General features: G+C 41.9%; 1 protein-coding gene across 2 annotated transcripts; it reads right to left on the bottom strand.

Moving 5' to 3' along the window:
* Positions 1 to 2889: 2889 nt before the first annotated feature.
* On the bottom strand, positions 2890 to 8101 carry LOC109740806 (heterogeneous nuclear ribonucleoprotein 1). 2 transcript variants are annotated; one of them, XM_020299852.4, is made up of 3 exons: positions 7714 to 8101; positions 6559 to 7426; positions 2890 to 3123 (listed from the first exon to the last, which is right to left on the bottom strand). In XM_020299852.4, exons 1-2 carry the CDS (start codon positions 7975 to 7977, stop codon positions 6566 to 6568), a joined length of 1125 nt encoding a protein of 374 aa, XP_020155441.1. In that variant the 5' UTR covers positions 7978 to 8101; the 3' UTR covers positions 2890 to 3123; positions 6559 to 6565. The 2 variants fall into 2 exon arrangements, with proteins under 2 accessions (XP_020155441.1, XP_020155440.1); XM_020299851.4 differs by having other exon boundaries at positions 2890 to 3120; positions 7714 to 8094.
* Between the last annotated feature and the right edge of the window lie 4709 nt (positions 8102 to 12810).

Here is a 12810-nt window from a genome sequence, read left to right as displayed (position 1 = left end):
AGGGCTCAAAAGAAATTTTTTTTCCTATAGAATTCCTATAAAATATTTACAAACCAAAGGAGGCCTAAAATGGAAAATATAGCGGGTACCTTCTTTTCTATCCAATGAGTGCTCATTTATGAATACTTTTTGCTATATAAACATTTTTTCCGGGTATACAAACATGGTCGAAACTAGGCAAAAAAAATTAAAGAACATCTCAGGTTGCTCAAAATTTATTTATGTTCTTTTTAAGAGAAAGAAAATGGAAAAATGTAGATTTTGTCTGGAGCTGCCAAGGTGAAACATTAGGTTTCCCTTGTAAAATGATTTAGCTAGGACCCATATATATGCACGCATATATGACCAGAAGATGGCAGAAGTTGAAGAAAAGGAGCTATTGCTAGATTGCTAGTTGTTCAAAATTTCATTTTCTTGTGAGCTTTGAACAATAGAAGGAGAGAGAGAGAAAACCATCTTTTTTCCTTTCTGAAGCTGCCAAGGAGAAACAGTAGGTTACCCTTGTACATTCGTCAATTAATTTGCTAGCAGGCTTGCAGAGTTTCTAGTTGAGGACAAAAACTGTGTATATATACTGCTCAAAAGATGCTGCTGCGTGCTGGATGCTGATGGAGATAAGAGTGGCAGCAGCAGCAGCAGCAGCAGGGGCACCATGCATCTGCATGGACACATGATATTTCACTGGAAAATGTAACATGGCTGATGGCTGTGCATGGCTCACTTGCTACCATGCATGCATGGTTTATTAATTCATCTGAAACTAGAAGAGACCTGGTCTCTGTCTCCACCATTGTTGTGTATGCACCATGCCACCACCTATATGTAGCTAGCAGTGTACCTTCTACCTGATGCGTCTCTATCTCGAACAGTGGAAGGTCCATAGTTTTATTTTCCTGCTTCCACATAGACCTCCAATGTATTTCATAGTCACGTTGTTCATTCTATTTGTATGTATGTACTCCCTTAAACTAATATAAGACCATTTAGATCACTACTTAATCTAAATAGTCTTATATTAGTTTTACAGAGGGAGCATGACACTTCTCAAAATCCGGTAGAACCAATCCTTTAGAAAATGAATCCGACAGAGCTGTATATGCGAATCTTGTTGAATACCGTCAAAAGAAGAAATCATCCTACCTGGGATCACCATCCTAACAAACGGACTAAAGTGAACTTATCATGATTTTCCATGAATAGCATGCTTCTGAGTACTGACCATATTGCCGGCATCTTTAAACCAGCAATAGGAGCCTTTTATAAAAGCACAAACTGTGATCAAGACTTGCTAGGTAAAAGCACCAGCGGTAAGACTTTTATTTTGTGCTCTGACAAGTGCTAATAATGTTTGTTGGGAGTCTTTCAGCGTCTCATATACTACCTTTCAATGATAAAAAAAGGTTGTAAATAAACCTTGGTGTGGACCTTGAGGCTAACAAGAGCAGTCAAAACTACTTTCTTACATTCTCAAAATGTACAAAAGCTATCTTGGATCACCTGTCACTGCCAGTAATACTCGATGCCCTTAGTTAATGGGTGCACTTTCCCTCTCAAGAAAGTAAAGGCAATCGCATTTGCCATTGCTGCTCAGCTTAACCCTACAGCCTCTGAAAAGATTGATGCAGTTGCCCTGCATAGAGAGTAAAACAAAAAAACATTGCTCCCCATATCTTTTTCTCTCACAAGTCACAAACACTATCTTCAACTCAAGCTGGCCCTACCAAACTGGCATCAAAAGAAGAGGGAATATTAACCTTTGGAGTGATGAAACCAGAGGTTTTTGGGTGGGGCGTGTCCAAGGGGCTCCCTCCTACAAAGAAGCTTCACTTCTGCAAGTACTACTAGACTTGTCCCGAAGGAAAGAAAATTATAAACAAGTGGAGTAACCAAAAGGTGCACTAAATATCATGGTGTCATCTCAACAGGGCAACACCAAAGACCAAACCAACCCGGCAAATTTGACAAATTTGACCTATAATCGAAATCAAATCACAGAATGAACTGGTTGCGAAACTATTTCACGCGGCTGACCCTTGGCGCAGTGCAACGCCCGGGAGCTAGGCGCTGCACTGTGTAGTGTGGCGCCTAGCTCTCAGGCGCTGCACGCTGACTTGGGCACATATGGGTGCGACGCTGGCCGTGTAGCGCCTATCTGGGAGGCGTTGCACAGTAGGGTGTGGCGCCGGCATGGCGGGCGCTACACAAAAGGGTCAGGGGAGTGAAATAGTTTCGCAACCAGTTCATTCTGTGATTTGATTTCGATTATAAGTCAAAATTGTCAAATTTGCCACCAACCCCCCCAAAATACAGATTGACATTATGGTGTCATACATCTATCAAACTCATCAAGCATCCCTCCCATCTTTTCTATCTTAAAGCAGCATTCATCCATCAATCCGTCCAATCCTACATGCTGCTCCTACGAACCTACCATGGGGTATGTATGATTCGATAGCAACATGTGATGCGGAGAGAAGGACTTCAGGACAAGGCCTAGAGCTAGAGGGACAGAGAATGACAAGGGGTCACTGCTTCCTCCCCTGGCTGGGTCTTTTGTTTCCCTAGCCTTCTTCTGTGGGCCTACAAGAAACCTACAACTTATAGTAGTGGTAGTAGCTGGTACAAGTGCATCTAGTAGCAAGCATCTTGTCACTCTCCTCTAGTCATCTCCCTCTCGCACATTACACATCAAACAGAGCAAGTGAGCTTGACAGAAACACCCCTCTTTTGCACATTCGGGACATCAATGTATCTGCCGGATATGAATGAAGATAGCAGATGGACCACGTGGATTCAGTTTGCTACCCAACAACCAACCATAAAGGCACTGCACAACAATTGATCGTGGCGCCGGTTACATACATGCCAGCACCCATACAGAACCGAGACTGCACGACATCAAATGTTCTGATTCTGATACATTAAAAGGATTTAAGCATTGGTACAAGGCATGTGAGCTCAACAGCCAGTTGGAACTTGAATGTTTTCAGTCTACATGCAGTTGAAACAAGGAATGGGGGTAAGTTGATAATTTCCAATGATGTACTTGTCAACCAAAGAATCTCAGCTCATGTCTTCACAGTTGCGACTTCCGCTGTCATCAGTGTAGAAATAATTGCCCTGCTAACAAAAGAAAAGATGCAACCTTTGAAATCTATTTTGATATCAGCCAAACCTGATTAAAAAAGATATGATCATGGGGGCAATTATTTAAGACAACATTGTTTCAGTACAGTGATTATGGACAAACCGGCAAGCACAAGACTAAAAATATATATCCTCATTTATGATTGCATTTCATTTAGTTTTAAGCTTCACTATAATCTTCTAAAAATTTAACTATTGAATTTACACATTCAAGAGAAAAAAATTAGTTGTGAGTTTACAAAAGCAAACATGCTGAACAGTTAGTTTATGCCAGAAATTTAAAGAGTTCAGTACAAAGTACTCCCTTTGTTTTTATTTACTCTGCATATTAGCTTCGTTGTAAGTCAAACTTTATGGGAAATAATATGAATGAACATTTACAATAACAAGTACTACCTCCGTTCACAAATATAAGATGCTTTGGATATATATATAAACTAAGTCAAAAAATTTCCTATAAACTAAGTCAAAATTTATAAATTTGACTTGAGACAAAGCTAATACGTGGAGTAAATAAAAACAGAGGGAGTATTATACAAGTACAGAGTAACTCCACACTTTTCACACCGTATGTTCATCTTCATGGTAAAAAAGGTCGAGTAACTGTACATGTCATTTATCATGGGGCATCAACCGCCATTTAAAAAACCATAATCTTGTGCCTCTAGGTCTGTGCGCATGGGCAAGCTTGGCCTTTATTGGAAATTTTGTGCCTCTACGTATGTGCACATAACTATGCAAGTCACTAATTCCAAGTAACTAAAACTGCATGAATAGCTAACCAAGACAGCATATTTTAGACAATGCTTTCATAATTGCGACACGAGAATTACAAAAAAGAACCTTGGGAAGTTCTAAACAAACATGAATCCACGTACTAACAGTTTTTGGTTGCTAACAGGCACATGGATAATATCACATGCTGACAACCTTTTTTATTTTAAGGTTATTTCAACAAGGCTACATACTAATTTAAGCACAAAAGAAATAAAAAGTGAATTGGCATAAATGCAGGAAAACATATTGCCATATCCCATGAACTATCAAGCAAGCTAAGGGTACGACCATACATCGCACACAGTGCAAATACAAACAATTGTAGCACAGGCCTGCAATATCTGGAAAACAATACTCCCTCCGTTCCTAAATATGTGTCTTTTTAGAGATTTCAATATGAACTACATGCGGATGTATATAGACATAGTTTAGAGTGTAGATTCACTCATTTTGCTCCCTATGTAGTCTGTATTGGAATCTCTAAAAAAGACTTATATTTCAAGTCTCAAGTCTCAAGTCACGTATAATTCAATCAATTCCTACAGGCATATAGTCAACTGATTGCCATTTCACCAATAAACACCAGTTGAAACTACAGAATATCCTGTTTATCTGTTCAGTTCACCATTGACGGCTTCAGTCAAATGAAATCACAACTTATGATGTTATAATAGTTCTTGACCTTGATTTCCAACTAGTGATGTGTTGATGCTAACATAACATGTCACTATTTTATCAAATTACCAAATGGTAGTAAATCATATTCAGGAGTGACTGACACAGAACAAAAGAGATAGAAGACCATTTGTTTCACTAGAGGATTGATGTTGAACCAGGTACTCTAAGAAACTCATTCCAAGAACTCTATTTCAAGGATTGAATTGAAGCTTAACCCCCCTCCCCCCACCCCATCTCTCCATCTAACAAATCCAGTGTACTCCCTCCATTCCAAAATACTTGTCGTGGTTTTAATTCAAATTTGAACTAAAACCATGACAAGTATTTTGGTACGGAGGGAGTATAGATTAAAAAATGATTACAAAATGGTTGATTTTAATTTTAACTAAAACCATGACAAGTATTTTGGTACGGAGGGAGTATAGATTAAAAAAATGGTTGATTTTATCATATGCCTTTATGCAAAGCAATCTCTAAAATCATACATTTATGCTGCATTTTACATGCAATGATTATTAGATTATTCAAATAAAGAGCATGAAATGCAATAAATAGTACTCCCTCCGTGTCTCAAGAGGGCCTATAATTTTCAAAAGTCAAACAGTGCATAGTTTGACCAAGTTTATAGGGAAAACTATCAACACTTACAATACTAAATAGATATAATATGAAAATATGCTTTGCCATGTACCTAATGGCATCAATTTGATATCACAGTTCTGGATAGTTTTTTCTACAAACTTGGTCAAACTTGGCACCAATTGACTTCAGAAAAAAATTATAGGCCTTTTTTTAAGAGAAGGAGGGAGGAGTGCCTAAATTTATTTTTATGGATGCCTGTTTTTACTTGCAATGATATACTATTACCAAATAGGTAGATGAGGATAAATAAACAATTAAAAGGAAACATATCAAATACTCACTCCATTCCTAGAAAGGAGTGAAACTTTTTCTGCAAAGTCAAGACAGCTAAGCGTTTAAAAGTTTTGGACCCTTTTACCCCTGGTAGATCACCCTCTAAGCAGTTACCAGTTATTAAGACACTACGAACATCATTATTCTTGCTAGCCGCGCTTGCAGGCTGCATTCATTAGCCATTCTGAGCAAGTGTTATTGCTGAGCCCATGCATGACCAATCAGAGGCAGCTAGCTCTACACAGGTTGGCACTGACCATTAGTAACAGCAAGAGAAGGTGGACACTTAACAATGAAATTAAGGCCAGCAGCCCAGCGCATCTTTGAGGAGTAGAGTGTGGCGTGAAGAGGTATATTAGACGGATTAGTTGAAAAAATAGAAGTGTGGCCTGCTTAGTAAGAATGCTAGGAGAAAAGTTTCCCGCCTTGTCTCTAGGAATGGAGGGAGTAACTTGGATTGAGAATTTTTCATGAGATAACCTAAAACATCATAATTGATCAGTGCAGGTTTTTCAAACATTCAGGTAGTTAAATTAACTACTATCCATTATTCAAATTGAATAACTAGCCAGAACTGTTCATTGGAAAATGACTACATTTAACAGCTCCCTACATAATTTGGATTATTATGTGTTCCCAAATTCTTTTTACAAAAAAATAATGAATAAACATGAGAGCCTACACAGATTCAAAGATCTCACACTAAAGTGTAGTTCTTTTGGGCGGCTTAAAAAATAAGTTGCCTCTCTCCAGCTTAAAAAGAAAGCCGCCCTCTAAATTTGTTGAGACTTCTAAATTAGTTATCCCATAACTAGTTTAGAATCCCCAATGAATAAGAGAGTTGGCTTATGGAAAAAGCTGGGGAGGAGGCGGCTTATTTTTTAAGTTGCCAAAAGAACGGGCCTGAGTTATAAACGATACTAACCAAATCAACGAGTAACTGCTGCAGTTCCACATAACAAGAATACATGTAATGTGCTGCATCGGAGTTAAGAGTAAAGATTAAAACCAGGCTGGCTAATAATAATACGAGTAACTTACCAGAACGTCATTGTGAACCTAGCTTCATGTATTCAAACTTTGTAGCAATGGTAGCAGTGCTGTCAAGTTCTTGTACATCCATAGAGTCTTGGTCATTCATGTAATCCCTGCCACCATTAACGCCATACTGAACAGAAGGTGCAGCACCCGCATAACCACTTCTGTATGCAAAACCATAGCCAGGATACATTGGGGGATATGGGCTATATACTGGACGCCTTGCCACCATGTTTGGAACATTTGCCATGACTGCATGGTTTGGATATGCATTTGCATAGGGATTGCCTCCCATACCAAAATAGAGGCCATGATAGTAGGGATGTGTGGGAACAGGTTGTGGCATATAGCCATTGTAGAAACCATGTCGGTTATTGTACGGTTGGTATGTTGAACCATCAAAGCCAACAGGACCCCTTCCGCCAAAGGTTCTTGAGCCACGACCTCGGCCATTACGGTAATACTGAGCATCCTTGGGGATAGCGATCTTTGCTTCCACCCTTGTCCCTTTCAAGTCATGAAAGCTTTGCCCCATCACCTTTCTCACAGCTTCCTCGGAATCAAAGGTGACAAAACCAAAACCCCTTGACCTGCTTGTCAGGCTGTCGTATATCACAACAACATCTGTTACAGTGCCAAACGCCTCAAAGTAAGCTCTGAACTCCTCCTCTGTGATGTTGTCACGCAAACCACCAATGAATACCTTCTTTGAAGCATAGCTCATACTGTCACTACTGGCCTCGGTACTGTCCCCAGCGTCTTGGTGACCCTGAACTGGACCCTGTTCCAGCTGATGCTGATGCTGATGTTGATGCACAGGTTGCTCGCCCAAGTTCCGAGGAGGTCTAGCACGCGCCCTCTTAACGTCCACCTGCACACAAAAAAACACAAAACTGAGTAACTAATGACTATCGCCACCCTAGTACAAAAAATCTCTAGGAACCAATTCAGATATTGCAAAAAAAAATATGTCGTACTCCTACATTGCGCGGCAGTTTAACAAGGTGAGCCCGCGACAGTACAAGTAATAATCCAATCAATTTGCCCAGCCATGAGAGCCTACCCAAGTTCGTAAATACTAGTGAGTATCCACAAACTAAAATCAACTTCCAACCTTTGTCTTGCACGCTCAAGAAGAAGGAGATCGAGGGAACTCACCAGTCGGCCGCAGATGAAGTGCTTGGGCCTCTCCCCATCGCCGAGCGCCTTGGCGGCCGCTTCTTCGTCCTCGAACTCGACGAACCCGAACCCGCGGCCGTGGCCCGACTCCTTGTCCCGCATCACGACGATTGAGCGCACCGCACCGAAGCGGGCAAAGTGACCCCGCAGCTCCGTCTCCTGCGCTGAGGACGGGATGCCACCCACGAACAGCTTGCGGCTCTCCCCCGCCGCCACGTCCCCGGCGTTCTCCGCCGCCGCCATCGCCGACGAAGAGACTTGTGGAGAGCTAGGGTTCTGCGGAAGGGGGGAAGAGATGGAGGTTGTGTGCGTGCGCGGCGGATTTGTGCGCGACCTGGGTTAAATTTGATTTGTTGCGCTGGGTTTTAGCTTCCGAGAGAGGGGTTAGCATTGGACAGACGGCTGGGATGCGATCTAGGGGGGGTGGATCTGGGGGATTAGGGTGAGGTGGACTTGGACTGGTGGACTCGAGGAGTGCGTTTCGGTTTGGGTTTCGGGGCGATGGAGACGCGTCCGTTGACCATGGCGGGCTCCGTGTTGACTAGGGCGTTCGTGGGCTGGTCTCCCTCCTCGCTACTCTTTTTTTTTGGTACCTCGCTACTCATATTAGACTGGTAAATGACAAGTGCGTCCCACGCAAAGAAAGTTGGCAAACTCCGAAAAAGGTTCGGCGAGACGGAAGTTTCTGCCTGGTGCGTCCCGCCCGGAAGAAAGAGTCCAGGGGTGTTTGGTTCAGTCACTTTTTAGTCTTAAAGATTAGAAAAAGTCCTTAAAAAGTCTTTAGAAACCAAACGGGAGGGACTTTTTCTACAGGGACTAGAAAAAGACTCTACTAGAGAGTCTTTTTGATTAGTCCCTCGGACTAGAAAAAGTCCTATGACTTCTGAACCAAACACCCCCTAGACTTCGAGAAACAGCCTTTTTATTAAAAAAAAATACATACACTCGACTTTATAAATAAAACCATATGGCAAAGTACCAAACAGACCAGCAACACGCACATAGCGCAACCACATCATCAGGCCAACAGCCACAATTTGCATATAATTTAAGTACACTATAACTGAGCAATTTTCCTACCCTCTCAGGCCACCAGCGTTAGCAGCCGTCCGATCACCACTTTTAGATCTTTCTGGCCGTTAGATTAGCTCTTAATCTCACGTACAGTCGCTTCGTTCTGTATTACGACCTAACCGAGCTTCCGACAATAAATTAGGCTGGGCCGCCACGCCTTTAGGTCTGTGCATTGCAGGCTGCAAGTTGCAGTGCAGCCATCCCCGCTGCTTTCCTTCCCTCTGTTCAGCCCTCGCCGCCGCTCTCCTCCGCCCGCCACCACGTACTGTAAAAAAACCCGAGACTCCAACCATTGCTATTTCCTCTCCCAGCCCTATGATCTGCGACGGATCCTCATGGGCGAGGAAGTGCCGCTGCCGTAAGGGCGCGCCGGTCGGGATTCTGGCTTAATTTTTGTTTGTCGTTTTCCTCTGCCATGGGTGAGAGGAGATCCTCGAGGCGACCCTCCCCGCTAGCTACGACGGCTCTCCCTACACGAAGATGATATTCCTCTCATGCCTTCCATCGGCTGGGAGCCTGGGACAATGGGGCATCTGCTAACACCAGCTGCAACACCTCGATAGCAGCAAGTGTTCTGGTTGCCATTTTCACCTGTGAGTTGAGCCAAGGGCGTTGCACTCTCCTGGCAAAACTGCCCAAATGCATTTTGGAGAATGGCCACAATGCCTCCACAGACATCTTTTTATGGTGGCCAGCTCGCCCTATGGTGTTCAGGGTGGCTATGAGCAGATTTCTTTCTTGTATCTATGATCTATGATCGGGTGTTTTGATGCAATTTTTTAAATGCCTTCTGCTCTTTATTCCCTGAATCATGGTCCCATCTTTCGTTAAAAGCTTTATATAATCATTTTTTGGTTTCTTCTAGGACATGGAGAGACTCTACAAATATAAAAGCTTGTCATCAAGCTTATATTTCATGTTTGTTAAAATCATCTTCGTTGCAAAATGTATTTCTATTCTAGATAATTACTATTTTTTTTCTCTACGATCTGGTTACCTATAGTGACCATGAAACAAAAATCGTTTTCATGAAACAAGTACCCATCCATATATTAGAGAGGATGGAAAGGCCTCCATAACAACTTTGATATTACAGAGATACTAAAGTGATCTCAACTTGTGGCTCGGTTTTCCGCCAGCGGCATCCGGGCACTCATTTCATGATGCATCTTCCTGTTCCTTCTGATTTATCTTTATCTTTACCTAATATTAAAGGACAGAAGATTTCATAGTTCTCCATACGCCACCCCTTTATATCCGTTAATTTTACATTAATCACAAAAATTGATGGCTAAGATTTAAAGGGAGAAAGGATTCTTTTTTTCTCCTATCTTCTCTTCTCTTCTCTCCTATGTAAAAAAGACATAATGTGTCTGTTTCGCTCTTGAGGTTTTTAGATTCCTTCGTCCAACCCTCCCACGATCCACGCTCAGGCTGGACGCACCGAGAAAACTGTCACCTCCACCACCATGGCCAGCGGCAGCCCTGGGTGAACCACCATGTCCTTGAGCTTCCCCTCTCCTTCCTTTCTCTCCTCCCCCTGCGTCGTAGCCTCTTCCCGCCTCTCGCCGTCGTTGGCGTGCGTGCACTGCCGCCAATGTCGAGTTCTCGACTATGGCATGAACCCAACCGTGGCACCAACTCCTACCATGGCAGAGGTATTTGAAACCCATGGCTAGAACAAATCAGGCAACTATTATTTTTGGATGGGCTAGATTTTCGGATCGTGAGAGAATGTCTGGGCCGTGAATTTCAGATCGTGGGAGAAACGTTCGGCCATGATTTTCACGGCTAACAAATCAGGCAAGTATTCTTTTTGGAAGGGGCTAGATTTAGTAGCGCCCGCTTGCTATAATGACGGGCAATCCCACACTGTCGTTTCCTTTTGTTCAGTCGAACAGAAAATAGTAAGCCCTCTTTTCTCTCCCATCGCTCATCTCTCTCTCAGCCATTACTTCTCGCGGCAATAGGGCATGTGGTGGCGGGGTAATCGCACACGTGCGGCTGTAGTTTTATGGTTGGCTTTCATCTTTAGCCTGCAGAGTGCTGGAGCGGCCCATGATTCAGATCAATCTGAGTTTGCCAATGATGAAAACAAAATTATACATGCATCCGGTCGGATAAAACTGAAGGATCCAACCAGCCCAGCTGGTGAACTAAAATTCGTTTTTTAGCTTTCATTTCCGTGATTGGGAGTGAAAGGAACGGAGAGAACAAAGGGGAGGAGAGGAGAGACAGATCGTTCTGTGAGAAAGTGGGGGTGCAGAGAGGGAGAGGGAGAGAGAGAGAGGGGGGGGGGGGGGGGGGGGGGGAGGGAGGGAGGGAGAGAGGGAGCAACTTCTTCGGCAGTGTTTTTTCAGAGAGAAAAGTGGACAGAGAAACCAAGTACTTACATACATATTACTGTGTTCAGTAGCTCTGGAAATCTGATATACCCATGGATGGTGAAGAGCAAACTGGAAGGACGATGAGATAAGAGAGTGTACAACAGAAAAAGGGCTTAGAAAATCGGTCTCCTTGGGGGTCAGGAGTTAGTTTGCCAGGCATGCTGGTGTTGTTAGTTCTATAGCTCTTTTTGGAAAGGAGCAGACGATCCTTAAGTTTTATGGTAGTGTGCAAACCGTGCTTGATTATAACCACTTTAAGATAAAACTGTTTGTCTAGCTTTAACCGAATCATAGTGTGGATTTTGAGGAATAAGATAGTAGATTAGCAGTCCACTTCGTGTCTTAATTTGTTTCTTTATCCCTTGCCCAAACTTCTTCATTCTCAATTGTAAGCTTATGCTTTCCCGCAAAAAAACTAAGCTTATGCTAATGAAAATAAACACAGTAGGAGGTCTACACATGTCGAGTTATACATCCGCTTTGTGTAGCACATCGAAGCAGAAGGGAAACTTGTCGAGTTATACTTCCGCTTATGCTAATGTTGTTAATTGGATGGGCGACATAAATGGTCGTGTGGGAAAGGAATCGTGGATAAAGTATGTTCGCGAAGATAGAGGATAGAGGAGAACAAGAAGGAATTGATTTAATGATACAAAATTAAATGATGCGGTGTGATGCGCACAAGGATCCTAAAGACACACAGTGTTTCATACATTAGTGCTGAACCACTAAGATATTTATGCCTCCATCACAATGCACGGGCAATTTCCTACTCCCTCCATTCCTAAATATAAGAGCTTTTAGAGATTTCACTATGAACTACATACGGAGCCAAATGAGTGAATCTACACTTGAAAATATGTATATATACATCAGTATGCAGTCGATATTAGAATCTCTAAATGCTCTTATATTTAGGAACGGAGGGACTATTACTTAAGAAACTTAAAAAGAATGTAAGGTTTCATGTTTCATTTTTCTTCTGAACAATCCTTCGATCAACTTTTCTCGCATGATAATCAATCAACTTAATTTACTTATCTTATGAACCAATACCACTTTAATTTACTTACAAAATTTCTCATCAAAATATAAGGTAAATCACGAATTTGATAAATATTTATTTACACAATCACATGAATATATGCAGGTAATAACAAGCTAACTTATTAGAATATTTATAATCCGTTACAACGCACGGGCATTTTCCTAGTTCTTTTCAGATGAAGAGTTGTGCTTAAGAGAGAATTGCTCTACCAAAGTTTGGTATGCAAATTATTAAATTAGAAATAAGACGACCGATGGAACCGCTTTTGATGTTACATGTTTATCCTCTGTCCTGACTCTCTCTGCATGTACCTTATTTGCTTTGTCTACATTAACTAATAGTTTGTATTAATTGTTATTATCTATACGAGTACATAACAACTCATGAATGGAAGCTCTGAAGAAGTATAATATGGGTGATATCAGAGACAACACTCGAAAAAATCATTGCTGAATTAGATACAGATCATGTGAGTAACTCCAGTGAATGCCTAAATATCTCTACTGGCTTCCGCCTCGGCATGTATAAGTTCTATGATGCACTGTCACTTTCAGGAAGATGTAAAAT

The sequence above is a fragment of the Aegilops tauschii genome, chromosome 2, assembly GCF_002575655.3.
Source record: "Aegilops tauschii subsp. strangulata cultivar AL8/78 chromosome 2, Aet v6.0, whole genome shotgun sequence".
NCBI classification, from domain to species: domain Eukaryota; kingdom Viridiplantae; phylum Streptophyta; class Magnoliopsida; order Poales; family Poaceae; genus Aegilops; species Aegilops tauschii.
This window is presented reverse-complemented; position numbering and strand designations above follow the sequence as displayed.

What these genes read in the sequence shown, in the direction of transcription:
- LOC109740806 (XM_020299852.4), bottom strand. Translation starts at nt 7,977, where the DNA reads ATGGCGGCGGCGGAGAACGCCGGGGACGTGGCGGCGGGGGAGAGCCGC. An exon ending in ACTTCATCTGCGGCCGACTG is followed by an intron (nt 7,427 to 7,713) that starts GTGAGTTCCCTC and finishes TTTTGTGTGCAG; the next exon opens with GTGGACGTTAAGAGGGCGCG.